Genomic DNA, 26,128 nt, shown 5'->3' on the forward strand with positions numbered 1-26,128 from the left:
ATAGGACAAAAATTTTTTGCACAATTTTATACTGTTTCGAAAACACATTTATTAAAATTATTTGTCACTACAGGATGAATGTACAAAGTGAATGACGATGTAAGAATATCATGCAAGATATTGATAGCTCACTCTGTTATACTGTAGGGAAAATAAAAGTGCTGATTTCACAATCATGTTTTAATGTATTTAAGCTCAAATTTCAGTGGCATCAGTTAACAAACAATTGAAATAAAAACACTATACTTTGCACGCAGTTACTTTCATGCACCTCATGCGCATTTTGAAAATACATTTTTTCAAATGCTACTGCTTTAAAAAATATTACACTCTTAGCCGAATGATACTTTTTACAGATATATTAAACAAAAGAGTTTACTATGAAAATTATTTTTTTTTTTTTTTTGTGGAGTGAAGAAACATAGTAAAAAAATATAGCGATAGCACAAACATTTGTTTATTAGGAAAAATTGTAGCTCTGACTTTCTCACCATATTTATTTATCATAACGCACGCAATCGACTAAAAAATCTGTTAATATTATAGCATTAAAACAAAAGTCGTTTTTATTGTATATTATAAATATATATATATTTATGTATGCTTATAAGTACTCAATGTATTGCACGTTAATATTTTTTTCGAGTCAATTAAATATTTACATACACGCTTTCACGCGCAACATGACTATACTTTTTCTGCAATAACCGGAAGTTACTTCAAATCGGGTGGTTTACGCATTAAAGATCTTAGAGACAAAGAGATATTACGACGATTAAGGCAGAAATAACCAAGAAAACTCCGCTGAATCCTCTAATAAAATTTTTACTTAAACACAATACAACGATTGTACACCTTTGCTCGTTTCAACCGCAAAAATGGAAGAAAAGTTTCGACAATATAACACCGGGCACTCTATCATCCACGAGAGAAAAGTTTCTCTCAATAGCTCACACGATGCTACGGATAATTTAACTCTCTCTATCTCGACGCAATCAGCGCAACGCCACACATGATTTCCCTCGCACGGGATCGATGATGATTAAATGATAAAAAAAAAAAAAAAAAAAAAAAAAAGATGAGACTACACACTTGCGACGCGATCAATAAAGTTCCTTCCACTGATTTATTTAGTAGCGCTTGGTCACTTGGCCGAATAATGCGATCCGAGGTTGGACGAGGGTCCTCGGTGGTGATGGTGATGCTGCTTGTGAGCCGGGCCCGAGTACCGGCTGCCCGGCCGTGAGTGCACGATCGCGTAGTGGTCGCTGTTGGTCGAGATCGAGCGCGTCGAGTTCATCGTCGAGCCGCCCGATGTGTAGCCTGGCTTGCCGTTCAGCGAGTACCTGTGGGATGGATTGATTTTTTTTTTTTTTTTTTTTTTTTTTTTTTTTTCGTTTCGCACACCGTTGGGGATGGTCGTTTTTAATATTTATTTTGTTTAAACACAGGAGCGATTTTCATGTAACGACAGACACTTATTCGATTGACAACGACACGTGGATTTTACTCGAATCATGATTTTTAAGAATAGTTTTCAATAATAATACACTGTATTTTATCAAATTTGAGACGTTACTTTACGTAACGAGTAATGTAATTTTTTTTTTTTTCCTTATTACAAAAAGTAATAAAAAATGAAAAATAATAAAATACCATTTAAATAGGTATTTAACTTTATTCAATTATCGTACGTGGATGTACAAAAAAAAAAAAAAACAACAATGTTAAGCATTGAGCATGAATGTACAATACAGGTGCGTGTATCAAAAAATAAATGTGTTACGTGACGATGATATTATGAGGTGTCAACTGCAGTTAATGGAAATTAATTCACATGACTATTCTATAAGAGGCTCGTGCGCCTCTGATGAATTTACGTACAAATAATATGTAAAGTATTGGTTAATAAACTGTACAAATTTAATTTATCCAGCACATGCACGATTTATGTATGTATGTATATATGTATAGCTAGCCTGCAGATGATTTATTGAATTAACAGCTTCGCGCCAACAAGTAAGTTAAAAATTAATAATATGCTGTGTGCAACGTAAAAAAAAAAAAAAAAAAAAAAAAACGCACGAAAAATTTGGCAAACAGACAGCAATAATTAATGCACAAATATGTATATGTATGTCTCGTCTCTTTTCTACTTACAAGTATTATTAACTTTCAAGTTGTATTCAGAGATTAAATAATTCTGAAAAAAACGTTTGTCATTTAGATTGAAAGCATCACACATGGGTGTTCATTATTGTATTCTTTTCTACTCTACACAGCTACCCCAAGGTATAAATACAAAAAATGTATAATGTATATATATATTTTTTTTATATATAAAAAAAAAAAAAAAAACAATTTATCGGCAAAACACCACACGCTCACTGATGAACGTACTTTTAATACACTGCAAAATCGGTTGAAAGTATATATATATTTATGTCGGAGGGGGAAAAAAAAAAAAAAAAAAAAAAATTGAGTCACGATAGAGAAGATCCAAACCTCGATCCGTACTGTGAACCGTGCCAGCTGCGGTAAGGATCGTAGTCCTCGATGATCGAGGGCTCCTTCTCGATGATCTCGGTGCGGGCGCAGCTGCAGGTCATGGCCGAGCAAAGGAACACGTTGATGATGAACATTATGAGCAAGAGGACCCCCAGAGCTACGGCCAACCAGAGCAGCCAACTGGGATGCACCCCGCCTTCTTCGCACAGGGGCTGGAGCACTGCGACAAATGGCGAGTTGACCAACGTTATTGTTACACCTTCCACTGAGTACTTATGTCGGAGCAAGGGGGATACTCACTGGGACTGTCGCCGGGATTGAGGACGAAGACGCTCGTGCCGGCGTGCAGGACCGCCTCCTCCTCTCTGATCACCTGCTGCTGTTGTTGCTGTCCTTTGGCGAAACTGGCGCTCTTTATGCTCACCGCTGTGTCGTCGCCGTCGCACACCGGCTCGCCGCAACTATCTGATTTTGCCGATCGACAAGTGATATATACATGCAATTTATATACGCGCATTTACCTCATTTTATCCCTCACCTTTGCAGAGGACTATTTCGCACTGGAGGTGCAGCTGCTTCTGCGTGTCGGAGAAACGGAAGGCCAATAGCTGGGCCTCGGCGACACCGGCCTCTCGGTCGTACGCGAACTTCGTGATGAACCTCGCCTTGTTCGGACACCTTTCGACCACACACGACCCACCCGTATTCATATGTTTTTCAATTAATCGACATAATGTCATCGTGCACAGGTATATTATTATATGTATACGTACCCTCGGTCGTCGATGATCGTGACGTTGTGGTTATCGGTGTCGAAGCCGAGACACGATTTCACCTTGAAGCCATAAGTACCTGGAACACGAGAGAGACAGCCAACCATATCAGTCGTTTTTCAAGAGTACATCGATGATCTTCGAACAATTGCGAAAAATGTTACAACGAGGGCAACCGTGGCTCGCCAATTACGGCTATATACAAGCGTGCCTCGCTCGTCATCTCTCTCTCTCTCTCAAGAGAGGGAAGATATGAGGCGAGTGTTGCGCGAAAGCTCATTTAAAAGTCAGCGAGTGTTGTACACACCGCTACAGAGTTGAGCTGTGGTGCAATAATAATGGGCAACAAAAAAAAACAAGCACTCACCGTCCACCGGAGAGATCTCGGCCCGTAGCGTGTAGTTGTGCCCAAAGTAGGCCTCCTGTACTCGCCTCGTGCCGTCCAGCAGCCGCAAGGACACCAAGGACGTCTCGTTCCTAATACGGGGTTTGCAACGGAGATGAGTCAAGGTGGGACTTTTTAAATTTTTTTTTTACGTTTTTTTTTTTCTTTTCATCCAGTGGAAGGACGAATGAAACAAAGTGGAGGATAATTTGCTTTGATTGCCTTGCGCGTCAAAAAAGCGACGGAGCGGATACATACCGATTATTTTTCGGACGCAGAGGTGAGAAGAGTCATGTTTTGTCATTATTTTATATTAGGGCTAGCGTGAATAATCATTCGGGTTGCTTTGAAATCACTGTGGTTTTTTGCTCTTCGGAAACTCACGTTTTATTTTCACCGTAAGAGACTAGATTTTCAAGCATGTAACAAATAATCATTGATTTAATCTTCATTGCACATTGAATGTCGTGTACTTGTTGGATTTGAAAGAGAAAAAAATCAAAACTCAAAAAAGAACCCTGGCCACCGTCGTTATCCAATCATCGGTATTAAGTCACAGTCGACGACCTCTTCTTCTTTCACTTATGAATTTAAAATTTACATCAACCAGATTATACTTTCTCCACTGGTCATAACTCCACTATTGTACGTATACAATACAATCAGATTTTCGAATCAGCGAAAAAAAAAAAAAATTGTCTTTCACTTTCAACGCGATCCGAATCGTCGTTCCGACACGCGCAAAGTATACGTATGTTATAGATATAAGGTGTACCTATACGTATGCGTATAGTAATATGAATATATTGATTTCTCTTAGTCATGTTATATACCTTGCGTTCCTGTATTTGGTGTTGCCACAGGTTATTACGTAAAACTTGTCGTCGGCCAACTCGAGAGTTTTGTGTATCCTCACGGCTATTGAGATCGAACGCTCGTCCGTGCGCTGTACGAACAAAAAGAAGGGCGGAAAAATAAGAACATTTTATTTGTGCCATACATCAACGAGTTAATTTTAATTGATGATTTTTTTTTTTTGTGTAACAAGTGTAAGTACTGATGTGACGATTCCACATAATGATAATAATATATGATGTGGGAGGAAAAAAAAACCATTTATGTCTTTAAAGACCAATTTTTTTTTTCCTTTTTACTAAAATAAACTTTTTATACGTTATTATTCACAGTACAATAATGAATAATATTTTTTTCCTGCAGATAAGTGCAATACATTAAATATATTAACATTTATTTTTAAGTATTTGAAATAAAATATTTTAATGATTATTCAAATACCTTGACACAGCTTTTTTTTTTGTTTTTTTTGTTTTTTCTTTCAAATTTTAATGCACTGTTCAAGTATATTTCTAAAAAATTGGAAAAGTTTATATCTGGGCCCAAGTTTTATTACACAGAAAATATGTATTTCCAACAAAAACTCTATTCCGTAAGATTTAATTTGATTGTAATGATGATGTACCCAGTCGCGCATCGTTTATTTTTTTACCTTCTTGTCCAAGCTTACGTAACGCGAAAGAAAAGAAGAAAAAAAAAGAAAAAAACTCGTTAACTTTGCGGTACGACAAAGTACACCTACTCCCTTTCGAAATTCAAAGCCCACGAGTCGTTTGACACACTTTAACGATATACCAAAAAAACGCTCACCAGCTCGGCAATAAATGTTTTTTTACTCGTTTGTCAAATAAACTTTCAAAGAGCACCAACAAATGCTAAAAGGCACACAACGCTATTGATACCCGTACCTATGAACTTTACCTATACACACAATTTTCCATGGTAAACATACTCGCGCAACGATACCCGCGTATAACTTAACAAAAGAATTCTCCCGCCACGACACAGCCGACCAACTCGTCCCTCTTTGTAATTTCATCCATTATTCTATTATCACGCGCATCCTCTGTGACATCGACTATCAGTGTGGTGCAGGGAAAAAATGCACATGAAAAGAGATGCGCCATGATAGACGCATCGCCTCTATATACCACGGACGAGAGCTTATTTTGAATGTGAAAAGTGCCCGCATTGTTTTTACGAGTGTGAAAACATGCATGTGTATTGTTCTAGCACAAGAGAAAGGAAGGCAGGAAGGAAGGAAGAAGATAATGAAAAAAAAAAAAAAAAAAAAAAAAAAACATCCCATTCTCATTGACACAGAAACGAGAGAGAGAAAGGGCCATTGTGGGGGCGAAAGTGTTGGAAAGTATATAACTCGTTGCTCCACTTTGTATGTATATGCGTGTCATATTGTATCACGATAAAAAAAAAGTAATTTTTCTTCGGCAGATGTAAAGTATGTATGTGTACTCACGTTGTTGACGACAATGCCGCAGTACTCGGTGGAGTCGGGCACCGCGAACAGGTCGACGGTGAGAGTGACCTGTTGCGAGCCGTTTCCGGCTACCATGCACGGTGGCTTGCGAAAGTCGCCCTTGTGGCCACGCGCGTGCACCGCCCCGACGAAGCTCTGGTTGAAGTTGACCCTGATGTTCATGAAACCCGGCTGGCACATGGCCGTCACCGTAGGCTGGAACTCGGTGTCCAGGAGCTGCGACTCCACCTAGGGAAACGAGGGAAAATTACATAGTTTACCCTTTTTTTTTCTCCTCCGTCATTCCTGTAGCTCCGATTCGGTTGAATATACATCCATTGCAAAAGTTAAATGGATTTCGAAGAAAAAAAAAAAAAAAAAAGAAAGATCGAGCGAAAAGAGAATGAGGAAAACAGTTATACCGAACGTATGCACTTCCTCCTTCTCAGATGTCCGTTGTTGGTTGCGCAACGCTACGCAACGGCGCGTAAAAAAAATCAAAGATCCACCACGGGCAGCGCTGTACTATAACATTATGCACGTATTCGTACATGTAGCTCTCGGTTCTCTACCCCCCTGAACCTATGCATTTCCAAGCGCGCGTCTATCATTAGCTCTATCATACCGTTTTTGTTTTTTTTTTTTTTTCTTTTCTTTTATTATTTAAAAATATAACGTTCGCTGAAAAAAAAAAATTACCAACTTTCTCTTTTCTCTGTTTCAAGGACACTGGAGTCAGCCAACGAGAGATTTTATTTCACAATCGTCTGAAAATTATACATGCTGAAAACCGTGTATATTGTACCCGCGAGCCGCTCCATGACGTGGTGCTTCCTTGCTCGCAACAATTTAGATTTCGGTTCCGCAAAGGCAAAATTACCTTACTCCCGCTTATACATACATATACACATGTAATTTAGACAAGTAACAACGAAGCTTTGGGTGAGTATACGCGTACACACTTTTATTCCCGTTTCACGCGCTTGGCCGCTGATAATGAGGCTGGGGGTGTACGCCGTGCGCGAGATTAAGTAGGTGCTTATGGGATTTTTGACCCTACATGTACATACTGCCTTCGAGGATTGATCGTTTTGGTGGAGATTTTTACACCTGCTTTCATCCTTTTTTCATCAAAATGCTCGAGGAGCAGTCGGTGTGAACACTGGTAACTGATAAACGTCAAAGTACAAGCTTGTAACTAAAAGTTTTATTTTATTTATTTATTTTTTTAAATTAAAACTAATTGTGGGAAAGACAAAATATTTGTCAGTTATTCTAGATTTCACGTTTCGATGTAGAATAGTTCAATGGATCGCATACCGATTTCGTTATTGCTCAAACTTTTGTCAGCGTATGCGTTCTATATACTCAATATTCGGGGCATTAAAATACGACACATATTTGTATTTACTTTTTCATCTTTTATCGATTAATTTTTTTCTTTCAATTAAAATTTCGGCGAAAGATGATCATGAAATGATCAACAAACGAGCGTTAACTGTATACAAGAAGAAAAAAAAAAGAAATTACGCTGTATAATCATTTGACTTCCGATAAATATGTACTTGTAACGTCTTTTACACAGCCATGCGTATATTTAATCGGGCATAGCACCAGCATCAGTTAGTTCGATAACTGTACCCATGTATATAAGTATCTGTTGCCTCGTACGTGTATACATACGTACACACGCGCATTAAACGAGAAGTTATCATTATTACTACGGTAATCAAAGGGACGGCAATCAATTGCGTTTATCTGGCATTTATTCTTCCGCGAAAAACTTTCAAAGTACATTTACGTAGTATACATCCCTCTCTCTTTGTACACACGTGTAACAGCGTGTAATGGAATGATGGGTACTGTATATTGTACACCCGTTGCTCGCTCGTGTATATACACATTACCCGTTGCAGATTTGATTTTGATGCGCTCGTCAAACGCAATAAAGAAACTATGATACCGATCATTTTCACGGTAATCGCGCTAATGACGAGAAAACAAAACAAAATTCATCGTTTCGGGGCATCACTGTTTTACCGCGGAGGAGGTGGGCCAAATCACGTAAGTGAGGTTTTATGAGCGCGCGAACGCCAAGACGTGCCTATACTTGGTAAAGTTCAATTTTCGGAGAGCCGCTCGTATGACGGCCCGCGTTCGTGCGGGTCGTTAAAAAATGCCCACTCGAAAATCGCGATGCGAAAACGATACGGCGAGACAAAACGGGGCGGGGGGGAGGGAGGGAAGAAAAAACATAAAAACGCCGATCGCGAAACCGGCTCTCTCGCGCGCACACATGCGAGCTGACCGCGTCAGGAGATATATACTCGCCTTTTCTCTGCAGTTTCGCTCGACTTGCACTTTTTACACGCTCCTCGCAGTTATAATTACGCGCTTCAAAATATCCCCTTTACCCTCGACTCGCGATCGTGTTCATACAATCCACACGACGTGTATTTTGGATATGTTATTAATTTCATACTTTATATCTTCCCAAGCCCCTTAAAATTGAGGAATTTCATTTGCAACGTCAACCGCGTCACAATGAAGAACCGATCCCCTTATTGGCCCCGAAGGATGGACTAAATTTAAAAAAAAAACAAGTAAGAAATACCTTCGGAGAATTCCCTGTCGAGTAAAAGGTCTCAGAAAAAAGCCGATCCGAGCGGCCGACACCGATTCACGCCCTGAAAAAGTCCCCCTATATTATAACAAAACTCTGGCGCGCGTTATACGTGTGTGTGTGTATCGGATAGCATAATGGATTTTTAAAGCGACGCGCGATCGAGCAAAACAGGTTCGTTGAGCCTCTGACTTGGAAACGAGACAAAAGTTTTCCCCTGAAAATTCCAGTCAACCCGCTCTGCACACTGTATACAGTATATAAATGTACCCTGGAAGAAACAACGCACCCGTTCCTAATCGCCACAGCAACAAATAATACTTTATTTGGTATACATATACAATATATACTCTCTTACGCAACAGTATACTCAGTCATCCGTACCTCTACACGTATATACACAATCCTGCACTCAACAGCATACACATAATATATTATAGTGGGTAGAAATTTCATAAATGGTCCGCAGCATTGGCTTACTCAACGGCAGCAGCTCAAGTACACGTGTGTATACGAACAAGGCTCGCGAAACGTTTTTTCCTCCGTCCAACAACGACGACAAGGTTTCTATACGCGCGAGAGACACGGCGGCCTACGCCTCGCGTGTATACGTGCGTAGGTAGGTATAAGGTAGGTAGGGTATACGTGTTGCCGATATATTATACTTTCGATTTCAAGAGAAAGAGAAGGCGGGACCTCGAAATCGAGTCGGTTGGCCCGGTTTTTACGAGCTTTTTGTTACGTACAGGTATATATATATATATATATATATATATATATATATATATATATATATATATATATATATAATATATCGGACGTCCGTAAATCTATACCCCCCAATGTCTTACACAGGCAGTCCTTCTTTTTTACGAGACCTTATACTGTACTTATCGGACAGTGCGCGTCTCGCGGCGATGACGAGATTTTTCGTATATGGCTCTCGAGGCGATGCTGCCGCGCGCGTGGAAGGGAAAGAAAGGAATTCCGGTGCATATACACGTTTATACCCATACCTGTATGTACATGTGCGCGGATACGCACAGCAAAAAGATATCATATATATACGAAACGGCGGTTGGAATGTTCTTTTCCTTTTTTTTGTTGCACGCAAGTTCTGCGAAGCTTGTACTTATCTTTGAATTGGTATACATATATACACGTACGTGAAAGAGATACTTATATGGGGGAGGAGGTGGGGGTGGGTGGGTTTATATATTTTTCGATCGAATCACGGGGGGTTTGGGTATCTATAACGGGAAAGGCGCGTACATTGAACGTAACTTTTGACGATGACCGAGTACCCATATGCATACATTCGCGAGTGTTTAGCCGATGTGCTTTTACGGTTGTTCCGTGTGTAAGTATATATACTTTATATAGGAGCCGAGAAGAGATAGTGGCGAATCGTTTGCGTGCTAAGCTGATATCCCTCTCGCGCGTTTTGTGGTGATCGATGGACCGGTAATTATTTTTTCCCGTGTGATGTGTACGCGCGTGATGGTTAAAATGATGAATAAAAATAGATATAAATACGTGAGTGGGTATATTATGTATAGGTAGCAAATTTGTATAAATTAGCTGATGCCGATTCGGGTTACTTACTTACTTACGTAAGACGCGCGTAGGTAGGTAGCGAGGCGTACCGAAAGATGTTTATTCCGTGCGTGCACGTATTTATGCATATTGCGTACATGTATTACGTAATACATGCGGTTGAAAATTTCTGCGTAGGTGCAATGAGTGTATATTTTATATTATTTATGTTTTATCAATTAAGTATGGGTGTGTGGGTGTGTTCACTGTTTATATTATATACTTACTGATCGGTGTGGGTTTCTTGTAAGAATTCGGGCTGACCGAACTCGGTTGGTTCTACTACAACCGAGTACGGCAGTAACAGCCAAAATCGGTAAGACACGCGTGCCTCTACGCATCCAAATTTGTTTCACGATCTCACACTGAATACGCGATACGCTACAACAAAATTTGGGATTCGCAAAGCAATCGCGTACTAAAAAAAAAAAAAAAAGAGTTAAAAATAAAATAAATAAACCCATAGAGCGACGAATCGTTCCATTTTACGCATCCACCTGAAGAGCATAGCATACCAAAGAAGTATAGCATACCAACTTACATGCACACGGTAGCCGCTTTTTTTTGTTTTCTCATTCCACTCGGGTACAGTATACAGTATAAAGCGCTCGGACATTCGTGCCAACACGTTTTTCTCATGAAAAAAAAAAAAAAAAAAAAAAAAAAAAAGCGAACGAGCACAGAACAAGAGATACAACCTCGTTTTTTCCAATCAATGCGTGTATATCTGTAACATAAAGTACGAGCGCTACATCCCGGCGCTTGCAAAACGCGCAATAATTATCTTCATCGTAGGAGCTACATATATTACATTGGTGTACACATGTGGCACTCAATAAGGAGTCCATGTGCGCAGCGTTGCACGACGCGTGTATGTAATAATATTCATGTAGCGAGTGATCGGTAAACATTTTCATGCGTATCGATATTTGACGCGATTTGGTCTCTCATTTACTGGGTTTCTAGGCTTTGGGGTCGATTTTTTTGTTTCCCCCTGGAAAAATTGATCCGCCTTTTGTTGCTCTTTTTGACATCATTGCCCGGTCCATTTCGCATAAAAGCCGGTTTTCAATCAACCATACGCAACGAGTTATTTTTCTTATTTCACCAAACGAGTTCGTTCCTCCATAAATTTTGTCACGTACGTTATTATCGCTCCGCGTTCACCGGATTTTTGAGCCTTGGCAAACAAATTGGACGATCTATTAAACCGTATACCTCCTCTTGTCGCGTAACCTACTTTGTTTATCTGCACGGACGTGCAAAATATGTAACATGCCTCCACTAATTACACACGTGTGGGTGTTTATTATATATGTATACTTGAAATAACTCAATGTATAGGGGAGACGGGCATATATTTACACACTCGTGTGTTTGTAACATTGAAAAATCACCGGCGCAACTACTTATTCTCGGTAACGATTTTATTAGTGCCCGCGTCAAAGTACAGGAGTATTGTTACCTCGTACGCACAGCGAGGGGGTTTTCACGTTAACCAAACGTATACGTGTACACATATTTGAGATGATTGAAAAAAAAAAAAAAAATGATCGAGCGAAATAACGTAATAGCGCAATAACTCGCCGCGACAGCTCGTACACATGTAGCGCAGGACTCGTGCTCTCAACGGCCATCGATAAACAATCGAGGAATCCGTTATAAAAGACCCTCACACACGTAACCGAGAACGAAAAATGGCAAAGTTATTGTTCTCCCGCCGGTGCAGGTTCTCAGCTCCCTCTCCCTCTAATGTTATGTATTTATATACACGGGGGATAAATAATAATAGCTGCACGAGGGATGACCGGCCGAAGCTCGGGTTTTATGGCCCTTACGGTGTCTTTACGGCTCTTTAAATTATACTCATATACGAGCTACATATGTATACGTATGTACGTATATAGCCTTAGTGTTACACATGGCACGAAATGCATGACTTGTATATATAATGTGTAATGCACACGTATAGGAGGAACCGGTGTGTAATCTAAAGTATCGCAAGTGAGATAGGTTTTATTGTACGGACAACGTCCCGTGACGATTTTTCAGCGAGGTCTGCGGGGTAAACTCGCGGAGACCGGGGACCGGACTCGTTAATTATATTTCATTCCCCGCAAATCACAGTACCGGGTACCGATCCGTACACGATAAAGTTTACGAGGTGCGTGGGCGTATGAAAGAAAATAAATAAAAAAAAAAAAAAAAACAGTGCGTGAAGTATGTCTCAATTTGCACGGATGACGCGTGTGCACACGCACGTTGTATTATATCATTGCGAGCGGGCGAGTTGCGAGAACCGGGATGTATCCTCGTGGGGGAGAGAATCGGTACCATAATTTAACTATCCGAGGATCGGAGCTCGATTGTTTTTATCTTTCAACCCTTAAATTGTATAGGTATATGTAGGTAGAAAAAAAAAGCGAGATGCTCACCTGGTGGAGCCCGAGCACGAGCAGTAGACAGGCGAGTTGCCAAAAGCACCGCCGCCACCTCCTCGTCGCCGAAGCAATCCTCTGCCGTTCCATCGCCACCACGAGCACAGAACAGGGAGAGAGTGGTTGTCCTTCTCTCTCCTCTTTGGTCCGAGAAACCTGCGGTCAACCAACGCATTTCATGTGAGTTACATTGTATTACATTGTATATACGAGGGGTGTCCCGTGCGCACTTTGTTTTCCTTCTCTCCAACCTCTTTTTTTATCCCACCAAAGAAAAAGAGTCTCGTCTCCTCGCCTTTGCGAGTATCTTTCGTGCTCGACGCAACTTTGGATTTTACCGTCTTCGGGGGGTAAAAAAAGGGCCTTTTTGTTGTTATTGGCTCTTCTTTTTGCTCGCGTCTACATATATATATACGTATTGGTGGGGCAAATGCAAGATCGTGCTTTTTTTAAACAGTTGAACAGCAAATAAAATACGATGTCCCGGGATTGGATGTGTCGCAAATCGCACGCGACTATTGATCCCGTCAAACGGAGATGTAACACTGGTAATGTAACGTGTACCTGTATAGTGTTGTAATGTATATTCATTGGACACATGTATACTCGAAACACCGTACAGGCGTCGTTCAGCCATTCACATTGATCCACCGGCTATTTGTATAATCCGAGGGGCGCGCAAGTAACTCATACAAACGCGCTCAAGAATCATCCGAATAAATCACCCGAGAATTGCATGATCATATCGTTTTTATCGACGCAGCTGTGCAAAAAAATATGCGTGCGCTTTCATACGATATTGTTAGAGGCGATCGAGAAATTACCTCGACGTGTGTTGTACAGTATATATAATATGCATGCGCAAGGCGAGACATTAGGTACGCTCGTTAAACCCCTTTAATCGGCTAAGCTCCGCACCCGAGCACCATCGATGAGCATTATACCGTCTAAATTGGTTCCTCAATTTTATATCCTGCGCGAGTGGGATGATTCTTTTTTCTTTTTTCAAATTAAACCAGAGTATACGCATATTATATGTACATACATCACGGTTACGATATAGGGTACGTTCAACTCTGCAGTTTAAGTATGTAAGATGCGCGGTAAAGTACGGACAAACAGATCATACAGATGCACATAGACTATAATTATATTATACCTGTTATATAAATAAAAGTGCTTACTTGTTAAATACAGATTCCCGAGAATTACATATATGTCATTGTGATCATCGTCGACAAAGTATGACATTTTTCATGTATACTTACGCACAACAATTAATATGACAATCCCATACAATTAATGCCCCCTATACATGCATGGTTTACAATATGTGTGCGTGCATTTAAACAATGTCTCTCTCTCTCTCTCTTGTCGGACCGCCCGTGTCCCATTTTTTTACATACTCACACACACACACATATACAATATATATACATATATGCGTGTCACGACAATCGTTGGGTTGAAACAAGCGTATGTGCAGTACTTACATTGTACCGTGGTCTCTGCTCTCGTGCATACACATACAATGTAAATCACGCGATTTGTACTCCAAACGCACATGGCAAGGAGCCAATACATATACCGGGGGGTATAATACCCATGTTACACGTATGTGTGCGTAAGTAATACCGATCGGATTATTGTTCGTGCGGCCAGCGCGATCGCAGGAAAAACAACAAGGTAAACATCGAAAAATAAAGGGTCACACCGCCTCGACAATAAATGTGTATATGTATATATATATATTACACAAACTCCAGCGGTATTATATTATAATGGTACATTTTAGCAGTGTGTGTGTGTGTGTGTGTACGCGTTAACGGTAAATCATTTTCGCGCGTAGTACCCCACACACGTACGTACAGGGTATATATATATATATATTACTCTTCGTCCGTCCGATCGGACAATCGGCGAGAGAGTACGGGTGCTCGTGTAGCGGAGCGAAACTGGGGCCCCCTGCACGAGTAAGATTTTTTTTTTTTTTTTTTTTACTCCTCCCTCCTAATCGGACCACGCCTCGGTTCTGCAAAAGCGCGTCCATTGAATGAAAATACCGGTGAACGGTGGAAGGAGGGTACGTTGGGTACAAGTACGGTACATCGGAAAAAGGTTACACACCCCGGTACCTACATATATATATATATATATATGTGTGTAGCTAAGGTGCATCGAGGAAGAAGAGAGCCTCCGTGTGCGCGAATACATATTACGTATAGGTTTTCTTACATTATTATTTTTTCATCATACTGTGCCGAAAGTAGGAACGAAAATCCCTTCTCTCGGCGCAGGATTGATGAAAAATCGTATACAACCCACGGGAGGAAACAAAGAATCCCTTAGATCATCCTTTAATATTTCCAAGTCATCATTGAAAATATGTCGAACGGCCGTATATGCACGGGCACGCTATAGCTATACACATGCACCTCTTCCCTTCACACACACGCACACATTGTGTACTTAACAGGTAATCTCAAATTAAAAAATCTCAATGTCAAATACCACCATCTCTGTTTTAAAAATTAAAAAAAAAAAAAAAAAAAAAAAAACTGTAAGTAAATAAAGAAATCACTATGCGGTACTGGCATCCTGTACTATATGTATGATATTTACAGCCCGTAAAAGTAATTGGATACAGATTAAACGTATCGTGATTTTTCCCACTAAAATGCAACAATTTATGCAATTCCCGCATAAATATATATACAAATTCTTCGATAATACCGCAACGAGAACGCTTTACCGTACACATTATTGCATATGTATGTACATGGGCGGGTATATAAAAAAGAAAAGAAAAAAAAAAGATAGGGAAAAAAAAGAAAATTGAATACGCCTGCCAGATAATATACTACTAGTGTATTAAAATCGAGGTGGAAACAGTACCATTGTGTGGTATATGTATATGTATCTGTAAGAATCGCGCGAATAAAAGGAGAAGAGCGCGCTTTTCACAAAAGTTTGCGGGTGAATGAGCGGCAAGCGTTGCACCCAGCCACGTATACCGTACGCGGGATATGATAAGTACGCGTGTACACACTTTGTATGGATGCACCGAGTGGTTATTGGCGTGCAATATATTTTACACAATGTAAAAGAATGGGGGGGGGGAGAGGGGATCGGTTATCCGAACGAGTAAAATGGTTACGCGGGAAATTCCGGCTTTGCTGATTCGATCGAGGTAAATGAGATTTCTTTGCGCGAGGCGTTATTCTATTTTTTTTTTTTTTTTTTTTTTTTTTCAAATCGAAAACAACTACGTTTATTATTGCTATCGGGAGAAAAATGCAGGGGTTGCCTGCTTTAAAAAAAATTTGTTTTTCTTTCAATCCTTTATGATGATATTTTTTTTAATAAAAATATACTGCATTACTTATAAAGGCTTACAATCACTTGGAACATACTTATACAATTTCGAACAGGAACGAGTTATTACATTTTTTTGTTTACATGTGTTTAAATAAACTTTTTTCCGAAAGCAGTAGAATGAAAAAATCTACTTGTGTACAATAATTGTTTCCAATCTTGATGGAGAAATTCACTGTGTTAAATAACAATAGAAATTCATACAAAAGTGCATTGAGTAGTACAATGAATCAGGCAATGAAAAATTGAAAAAAAAAAAAAAAAATTAAATAAAACTGCTCACTATTAAAATCTAATTCCAATTTGATCATAATCGAGTAATAGGACAATTAGCATATATATTAATAAAAAACAATATGTGCAAGGGTTCGACATCGTTGTTTCGGCCAAAACCCCGAAGAATGTGAGTGTCAATAAAAAAGACTTGATCACTGTATAATTGACGCAAAAAATTTACCATAGGTATGCCGATATGAATGAAATCTTTGCTTGTCATAAATCTCTTTTTTTTAGTTCTTAATCCAACAAAATTTAATAATCATCCGATAATAATGAAGAAAACACTCGATTCTCGAAACGCTTAACATAAACATCGCAAAATCGCTCGATTTTATCCAACCAACGACATCTTCATCGCTGCAGGAAGAGAGCGTAGTCACCGCAAAACTAAAACAATCTCGTGCACTGGACGGTTTCCGAATTCCATTCACATTCAAACAATCATCTCTGCACCGCAGCACTCCACGGCTATCATGATACGCATGTATAATTAAAATTTGCTACCGAATGTAAATGTGTATCCTCGATTCCACCGATGTTGCGGCTATACCTAATTGTTGTCGGCGCATATATATGCCGTGGGTAAGTACAAACTGTTGTTTTTTTTTTTTGTGCTCGCGTGCTCGTGCCTATACGCGCTACGTACAGAAGCAATTCCGCAAAAATTATCCATCGTAGACTTGGGTGACATGAAACGAAGCAATTGTATCGAGTCAAAAGACAAGAATTCAGGGGCTATACGGTAGGTTCATCGGGCTCGAGTCTTGACGTTGAAAATTCAATTTTGAAAATTTAAGGACATATGTAATTTATTTAAATGATAATTTTTAACCTTCAACGAGCCTCATTTGACAGATTTTTTCTCTCCCTCTTTTGTTGTTTTTTTTTTTTATGTATTCAAAATTTCTAAAATGTTCTTACCCCAAATAAGTAAACCAAAAAATAATCATTTAAATATTTCCAGGTTCTTTTGTTTCAGGACCCCATAGACCGATGATGTTTTTGTGGAATTTTTCGTACTGTGCGCACACACACGATACGAAATTCGCTCGGAATCCGCTCTTTTTCTCCCTTCTTCATTTACATTATTTGTACCCTTTCCCCCTCGGGTTTGAAAGCTTTTCGCTGTAAAATGTTTGCCCGATAGCAATTATAATTGTTTTCGACGAATTCGACAATTACAGAGCTATAGGAGATACAAACATTGGGACGCTCTACTATCCATTGCCACAGGCAACATTCGCACGCATACGCCGTACGTTAAATTTCACCGAGAGATAACAACATCTTGCGTTTATGTAGGTTGTATCCAACTTTTATGATACACGCGTATATATATGCAATATAATAATTTTTTGTGCCCGGCATGTGTAGAGTAACAATATAATACTTTATGTTACATAATGCGCGGGTACAGAGCATGTGTGGCTTGACTTGACGATAACGCGAGAGAGTCCACTAAGCATTTGTTCCCGCGAGCCTTTCTTTGTACACACACTCAAGTATACATACATTGTATAAACTCGGCAAAGCACGAGTACCGCGTGCGTGTAGATTCTAGCACAGACGGACGAAAGGGAAGAAGTATATGTGGTCTCTCGGTATGCGGCTTCTTATCGCGAGGGGTAATTATTTTACTTATATGGGGAGCAGAGAATCCGCGGCGGTGAAAAAAACGAAACGATCTCTTGCGTAATAATTCACGCGCTGCTGCAGAGGAGAATTTGTTTTTTTCTTCTTTTTGTCGCGGAGACGCGTTTCACGGGGTATACTTGACGATCAGATACACACCTTCATGCGATAGTTTTTTTGCAACTGAAACTTACAAAGTATAGTTTATTTTATTTTATTTTTTTTTTTTTTTTCATTTCTTTCGAAAGATACTACACGATGAAACGTTAGCGCGTACAATATACGCGTGTATGTAGGATGAGTCAGAGTGACGAGCCTAATGCGGAGGTATTGTGTGTATACGTCGAAGGTTCTTTTGAGCAAACCTCGTATGGAGGATGTGGCTCGGGTCACCGAGTACATGTATGTATGTATAATTATATTTTCAACCACAACGTAATTTCACGCCTGAATCTCTGCTCTCGTTTGTACGGATAAAGGATATGATTCACACCGAACCCCATGTAGATCTATTTTTGTTGCTGCGAAAAAAAAAAAAAAAAAAAAAAGAATTTCAAATTAATACTTCAAACGTATATATGTACGAGATTACCGATGACACACGAAATAACTAACAGTAATTAATCGAGAGAATTTGCACATATGTACGGTCGAGGTACGTTGAAATTCTCATCTCAACCCACTTTGTGATTATGAAGGGCAAGTCGAGGCGAATCAAAATAATAACCGATCAGCCCCAACGAGGGCGTAAAAATATTATGTCTCCCTCCTGTGTAAACGTAGCGACTAGCGACTTACTTTTTCAAAGCTACGCGCGCAAGTAACGATGATATAAAAGTGCGGATTCTGGCGCGACTTACAGTTACGGCACGGCGTCCAGAGCGAGATTTTCTTTTTGATCATCGTTTTGCGATCCGGCCCACTTTATGGAAAATACGTGTACACGCGAAGGCGTTTCCAGTAGCCTAATTGACCTCGTAACACTTGTACGCAGGCGACAGTAGCGTAATAAATGGCGAAGAGATCGGTATCGCGTAACTCGCGATCGGTAAAGTAACGAAAAGTGGACGAAAACGAAGGAAGGAAAAAAAATAGACACCCAGGAATTCTCGGGATATGACGAGGAGGCGCGGTATGCGCGTGTGTATACGGTTCCCGGTACGCGTAGCTAATTAATTGCCGTTCGGGCAAAATCGTTTTGTGCACCGTTCAGCTGTGGGGAGGGGGGGAACTTGCGAACCAAGGGAGAGAAAGGACTCGTAGCTCGTGAACTTTGATCTCTCGACGCTATCTACAGAAACAGCATCATCGATCGCCAGTGCATTCATTTTACAACTTATATTGTGTATGTTGTATTGTAATTTTTTTTTTTTTTTTTTGTTCCCAGCAATTTTCTCGCTTGGAAAAGATAAACTGATGGACAAAGCGTACGCGTATAGTTTTACATAACAAAGCCCCCGCTCTCGCTTCTATAGTGACCAAAAGCCGCGGATATATACCTATGGGCATACGTGTGCTTTCCTGTCTATTGTTCAGCGGGGAAAGCAGCTAATTTCGCGGCAAAAATCTTGCCAACCGATTATTCCGACGCGCGACGAAGAAAGTTTACGTTCGTGCATACACACCGAGTGATTTGTACGAGCTTATTTAATTATCGCGTACATACGTGGGAAAGAGGAGGGGTGAGAGGGGCTGGTTGCTCGCAACATTGAGCGCGAGCTCGCTTTGAATTTCTCCTAAATCAACCCGCGTAATTGGCTAATGAGCCGGTCTCGAGACCAATTACGGGGTATGTATACACATGTTTCGAGGGAAGGAAAACATCGGTGGTGCATACAGCTCGTAGGAAACGATTTTGTGAATTTCCTAACGAACGGTGCACGTCAAATTTCTACCGTAAATCGTTTACCATTAGCGATCGTTACCGAATTAGCCTGGATTCTCGGATAATCGCCGCCACAGAAAGCAGCTCTTCGAAAGATCGGCAAGGATGAACCCGTTTTACTTTTAATTTTTTTTTTTTTCAGTCGATTTCACAATGAACGGGAAAAATAACCCAACAACCTTACGATTGCGCTGTAAACGTGTTTTACGGAACAAACAACTTTGTGAATCTCACGAGCACCAGACGCGCGTATACGTTACGTAAAGCCAATATCAAGGTTTCCCCATATCATCCATCGAGTTTCCCCTTTTTAAAATGAGTATTACGTACAGCGTCAGGGTCGCTCGAGGATCGTTCAAAACGCCCGCCCGCGCGCCTCTCAATATACATATACATATTATATACACACCAACCTTCTTCGCCATCTCTGCTCTCACAGCCAAATATAAACCGATCTCTCCCACCCACGTACAGTATACACTCTCTGATGCTTAAACCTGCATCCATATACGAGCACACGTATAGGGAACAACAACGACGACGTTGCAATGCAAGGACGATCGCCGGATAGTGTGTGTATGTAAGCCAAGTTTAAGTTCACGACGTGCATGTAGGTGCACACGTATGGATGGACATAGGGCCTATGAGCCAATGAGCCAAAAAAGAGGCTCTTCGAGAACGAAAACGAAGTCGATCGCAATTACTGATCTCTTAACGATCTTTTGCATACACAGAGCGCGAAAAAAAAAAAAACTGCACACTTACCCAAAAGGAGATCCAGTGGTCGTCGTCTACCTATGTAACAACCTTGTTATTTCCAGCAAAGCGAGGTAACGCAGGGAAAACCAACCGATCGGCGTTGAAAAGTGTCTTGACGCAAAATCGGTTCGTCGTCACATGTTGGCCACAGTCCTTACCCGACGATATATATATAACGACACACGCACGCACCGAAACGAGGCACCCTAGGAGGATGCTACTCTATACTATATCGCGCAGGCCACCGATGCGTGACAGCTAGCTTCCTTGGCTTCCGCGTACCTATATTATACGCACGTATACTACACACACGCTACAACGTCACGCGAGCACCTGGTGTAAGCACTACGTGCGTGGTGTATCAACACTTTGATCTTTGGAGGAAAGTAAAATAAAGAGGAACGTGCGTGTGCGCGTCCAGCCAGAGCAGCGAGGAGTCTTCGAGAGAAAGTCCCTCCTCGAAGTCGTAGTTTCTCTTTTTTCCCGGTGACTCCAGTCTGGATTTTTTTTTTTTTTTTAATCTCTCACTCGACGAACCCACAGAGGGATAGGACCATCGCAGCGACGACCAACAAGCTCCCCTCTTCCTCTTCCGATGTATATAATTTAACAAATAAATATAATCGATTTAGCTTTGACGTCGCAATCTTCGAGAACAACAATCGCGAGGAGGCGAAGATGCAGCTCCCGCCATAACGGCGAGTCGACGATCTTCTGTCCGATCGGCAACGACTCCCGATGGTGTGTGTACCAGCGAGTCCCGCGACCGTACGACGACTGCACAGTGTGTACGATCCTCCTCCTCCTGTATACGCGCGTTCGACTCTCCTCTGCCTCTCGCCTTCTGCCCGTGCATATACGTATACATATAGGTATATACACCAGAGAGCCAGCAATATAATATATATGTATATTTGTGTGTGTACATGGGCCCCGTCGTTTTACCGGTTAGGCGGACCCCCACCCGTACAGAAATCGAGCCGCGCTTGCTGTGGCTCTTTTTACTTCGTAAGTACCTCCTCTCTTTTTCACTCGCTGCATGGCTTGTTGTTATTAACTCTGATGATATATATGCGTATAAAAAATACTCCATTGTGCGGTATTTACACGTGTTATCGTATACCGATCTCTCCAAAAAAGCTCGCAAGCTCGGGCACCTACGCGTCGTAAGCTCAAGGACATCCGATCTCCGAACGCTCGTCTCCTTCTTTGTTTCGAAAACAAACAAAACTTTTTACGTTATTCTTCTTGTCTCGCCAGCACGTGGAAGCTGTATACTGGTGCACCTTTTGTTTACGAGTGGGTCTGCATCAGAGAGTACCTGTGTATCCTACAACCTCTACTGGGGTAAAATATATTTTACGTACAACGTGCATATATACCAGTTCACATGGCACGAGCAGTTGAGAAGATAAGGGGAGTCGAGAGAGACGCACTGCAGCTCTGGCTCTTTACCCAGCAATGCACGTATGAGGGGGGGGGGTAGTACAAGAGGATGATCCTTATTTTGTCTGCGTATACAATCATCCCGGGGTATGAGTAAAACCGTGTGGGAGGAAGGGGAGAAGGATAGAGACAAATGGCCTTAGCGAAAGAAGATGTAATGCGTAAGTATACGAGAGAAGCTGGAAATCGGGAGGCTGCGGGAGAGAGTGTGTATAGGTATGTGCATTTTATGTATTGGGACGGGGAAAAATTGGGCTTCGAGCGATGAGGAGGAGGAGATAAGAATGCAAAATCCACGCCTGAAATTCTGCTGGTTATTACATTATTCCCTCTCGATCGGTGTATACTGGGGTGCGACCTGCTGATGATGATTGGGGTTTTTTTTTTTTTTTTTTTTCTTCCCCCAACTGCCAGAGGAGCGCTCGAGCTTTTATCCGTTCACGGGGAGAAATAAGTAACTTTATTAATCGCTGCAATTAATTGTTGGGAGATCGATGAAGGGATACCGGTCGCGCGTAAAAGCTTTCGCTCAACGATAGCGAGTTGAAATGAGAATGAGGTGGAATTTATGTACCGCGGCTTCACTGGGAGTTATATACAAAAGAGATTCGCTCGATTTATCATATAGCCGTGAATGTGAGTGAGTTTGGGTGCTTACAGAGCAGTTGGGTCATTTGTTCGAAAAATGTGGGCGGGTTCGGGAGATGTTTTCGCCAAAATCGATAAAATTTCTTCACGGAGCGAATGAATTTATGTTTTTTTTTGCATCCCCAGACCTACAATGGTTAATGGAGAATCGGCAAGAGGGGGAAAGTTCGAAGAAAAGATAACGAGGACGTTCACGCCTGCAAAAGGGAGTGGAAACGAAAGCGACGGTGCAGATAAACACGTGTTTGTTGCGCAACATTATACACATCGAGATCTATGTATATATACATATTACATTCCACGATATTGTGCGAAAGACGGACAAAACGAGTTTTGAGATATACTTTTTTTTTTTCAATGCGATTCAATATTACTTAGTATTCGCATTTGTGTAATAAGGTGCGGCTGTAAAGTGTTTAATATTCAATGCCACGGCTTCGTTTGACGGGTAACGCTAAGCTGACGTTAATATTATTTGTAGCTTACAAGGTATCGATGAGGTGGTAGTCCATACTTTTGTTGCTCATTTTACGCAAAGGATGAGGAATCGCACGACATGTTTTTACAACTTTATTTTATTTAAATAATTTTCAGCCGAGGAAGAATAACAAGCTGTGTGTTTGACTTGGATGGTTTTTATTTTTCAAAGGATCCATAGCAAAATGTTCATCGTGTTTCGATAACGGTAACAAAATATAGTACAAATATATTTCTTTCAAACTTATTTCGTAATTATGCCTAGTTAATATTATTTTGACAATTTAAATCTGTGTTGAATTTTTTTGAGTACGCAACCAGATTTTATTTATTTGATGTAAAAAAAAGGATATTAATACGCTTACGTTTAGGTATGCTTAACTGCATTTTTGCCATAAACCGCAACCAACGAGCGTAAATCTCTCTTTGGTAGAAAACGCAAAATGTTGTCGGTAATTATTATGGGTAGACTACCTCCGGTCGATTGGAAAATACGGTTTAAGCATCGGGTGGCTCTCCTAATGTACTCCTGCTTTCTTCTCTCCTTAGTGACCCTCTCGACAATCAAATCGTGATAATTCGGGAATCTTTCGGAAATACGATGGGATCGTATTAAAAATGCATCGACTATCAACTCGTTCCTGACGTAAGGCCCGATATGCTTGTCAACGAGTAAATTAAAAAGCGTCACGGAATCGTACAGTTGGGTAGACTTCATGAGTTCCAGCTCATCTCTACAGCACGAGTAAATCTCTTGATATTTCTTTTTCAATTTTTTAAGGCAAAAATTTTGCGGACCATCCTTTCGATTGTGCGCGTCAAACATGGCCGTGTGCCTCAACAGTAGATGTGGTAATTTCGAGCCCTTGTTCGGCACACCGAAAATTCGTCTTATTAGCGTGTCTTTGAAATCAAATGTTGCTCCTTTTTTCAGCAAATACTTGGGTATCCTGCTGTGATAAACGACCGAAACAGCTATGTTGAATGCCGTCAGGCCATTGACGTTTATTCGATTCAACTGCACTCCAGCCTTCAATAATAACTTGATCACGGCTAATTGCTTGGGAATCTGAAAATCATATGTTAGTATTTTATTGTAGTACTTTAGGCCAAAGAGTATCTTGAAATACATGAATCCGGTTATATTTACCTCATCGAAATGCAGAACCTCGAAAACTTTGTCATAGTCGTTTAGCGCGGCAATAATCTCAAAATTTCTGCGTAATGATTCGTACCTGAAGTTAGTGCCTAGTTCTTTGATGCTATAAATCAGTGGATCTAAATCGTCGGCATCATACACATCCACATTGGCACCATTTTGCAGCAACAGATTCACGACCTCTGGTGAATTCCAGGTAGCTGCGTAATGTAAGCTCGTTACTCCAAAATTGTCGATTGCGTTGACGTCACAACCGGCTTCAATTAACATTTTCGTGACTTTGTAATTTCCGTACATAGCCGCTTTGTGCAAAGGCGTCTGGCCCAGTGAATTGAGTGCATGAACGTCCACACCTTTACTGAGGAGTAGTACAAACGCTTCTTCGCATCTATGAGCTGTGTGCAAGAGTGAGCTTTTTTCTATCGTTCTAGCATTCACATCTGCTCCAGCGTCTACTAGCAATTTAAAGATCTGATATCGTGCTGTGTTAAAAAAAAATTTGACATACAGGTAATTTTTATTCCAAAAATTAATTTTTTCTGTATTCATTACAATGAGATTGGAATTTACTTACGGAAACAGTACTGAGCAGCTGCATGAAGAGGAGTGCGACCAATATCGTCAACAGCTGTCACGTCACAGCCAGCTTTAATTAACATTTTAACAATTTTAGTTTCACCACTCTGGGCTGCCAAGTGTAGTGGTCCACAATTTTCTTTGTAGTAAGTGTTGTAAAGAATAGCACCAGATTTTATCAGCATTGATGCTACTTTTGTATTATTGTACAGGATGGCAGTAGCTAATGGAGGTTCTCCAAGATCATTTTTTACATTGATATGACAACCTGCATCTGTTAGATAAGCTGTTATGATCTTGCTGCCCATTTTTGCCGAGTAATGTAGCAAAGTGTTGCCTTTACTGTCACATCTCATTGACAGGGGAACATTACTCAACAGTTGTATGACTTTTTCCTTGTCCTTCTTTGATATATACTTTTTGAAGTATCTGAGCCACTGAAAAGTATAGGTTTTGGATAAATACTAAACTCAGCATACAAAATACTAGGATGAAGCAAAATTAACAACAATAGCTGTCATCAGTACATTCAGAGAGAGTATATTGTCAGTGTAAATTTTAATCATCAATATAAATATTACTCAGAAAAACTTTCTGCGAGATAATACTGTGGTGAGCATATTATAAGCATACCTTCTAGAAAGTATAGCACAATATTTAACGTAAACTGAACAGCAATGTCATATAATTTATAAGTATGTATTGTAAATTATAAGAATTACCTCTTTTACTTCGGCTGGTCGGTAATCCATCATGAAAAACTTGCCCAGATTGTCAGATCAATAAAATTTTGCTCTGTCCGTGTAGATTTCTGATCGTAAACATCGAAATTATTATGAAACCAATATTAACAGGGAAAAACCAAATAGTCCGCAGGCTAAGTATACGTCCTTAACCGCCTTTTTCACTAACGTTTAGAATAATGATTGAGACAATCAATGATTGTATCATGAGTTTTTGTATAAAGTTCAATTTATACAAATAAGTTGGTAAATATAGGCACACATGATTAATATTTAAACATTTTAAGCTGTATAAATATATAACATAGATTCCAAATATGCATTATTACCGCTGGAATATGCTAACAAAACCAAATATCCGTCTTTCTCACCCAGCAAAATAATAGGTATCTGTATAATCCTGTATCAATTTATTGCACACATGCGAAATGTTCAATGACAGTAAACAATGACATAATTTCAAACTTTACTTTTAACTCTTCATTTCACACGTA

At 40.3% G+C, this 26,128-nt stretch overlaps 2 protein-coding genes across 2 annotated transcripts; both read right to left on the bottom strand.

Moving 5' to 3' along the window:
• Positions 1–831: 831 nt before the first annotated feature.
• LOC106641366 (uncharacterized) lies at positions 832–21,328 on the bottom strand. The gene is made up of 10 exons (XM_089593753.1): positions 20,592–21,328; positions 12,653–12,811; positions 5,999–6,247; positions 4,500–4,612; positions 3,649–3,758; positions 3,282–3,360; positions 3,047–3,186; positions 2,809–2,973; positions 2,506–2,728; positions 832–1,346 (listed from the first exon to the last, which is right to left on the bottom strand). Exons 2-10 carry the CDS (start codon positions 12,743–12,745, stop codon positions 1,145–1,147), a joined length of 1,374 nt encoding a protein of 457 aa, XP_089449879.1. The 5' UTR covers positions 12,746–12,811; positions 20,592–21,328; the 3' UTR covers positions 832–1,144.
• Positions 21,329–23,370: 2,042 nt separating this feature from the next.
• On the bottom strand, positions 23,371–25,925 carry LOC106641393 (uncharacterized). Its single transcript, XM_089593818.1, has 4 exons — positions 25,614–25,925; positions 24,890–25,328; positions 24,307–24,797; positions 23,371–24,225 (listed from the first exon to the last, which is right to left on the bottom strand). Exons 1-4 carry the CDS (start codon positions 25,644–25,646, stop codon positions 23,524–23,526), a joined length of 1,665 nt encoding a protein of 554 aa, XP_089449944.1. The 5' UTR covers positions 25,647–25,925; the 3' UTR covers positions 23,371–23,523.
• Positions 25,926–26,128: the final 203 nt, after the last annotated feature.

The sequence above is a fragment of the Copidosoma floridanum genome, unplaced genomic scaffold (assembly GCF_036245765.1).
Source record: "Copidosoma floridanum isolate Cflo_tuat_1 unplaced genomic scaffold, Cflo_Japanese_pri ptg000020l, whole genome shotgun sequence".
Classification (NCBI taxonomy): domain Eukaryota; kingdom Metazoa; phylum Arthropoda; class Insecta; order Hymenoptera; family Encyrtidae; genus Copidosoma; species Copidosoma floridanum.

Bases quoted from the DNA above. Each gene is read 5' to 3' on its own strand.
- LOC106641366 (XM_089593753.1), bottom strand. From the start codon at position 12,745: ATGGAACGGCAGAGGATTGCTTCGGCGACGAGGAGGTGGCGGCGGTGC. The intron at 3,759-4,499 runs GTATATAACATG...ACCCCGTATTAG, and splicing joins ACCAAATACAGGAACGCAAG to GAACGAGACGTCCTTGGTGT. The intron at 1,347-2,505 runs GTTTGGATCTTC...TCCATCCCACAG, and splicing joins GGTTCACAGTACGGATCGAG to GTACTCGCTGAACGGCAAGC.
- LOC106641393 (XM_089593818.1), bottom strand. From the start codon at position 25,646: ATGATGGATTACCGACCAGCCGAAGTAAAAGAG. The intron at 24,798-24,889 runs GTAAGTAAATTC...TTTTTAACACAG, and splicing joins AGCTGCTCAGTACTGTTTCC to CACGATATCAGATCTTTAAA. The intron at 24,226-24,306 runs GTAAATATAACC...TATGATTTTCAG, and splicing joins AGGTTCTGCATTTCGATGAG to ATTCCCAAGCAATTAGCCGT.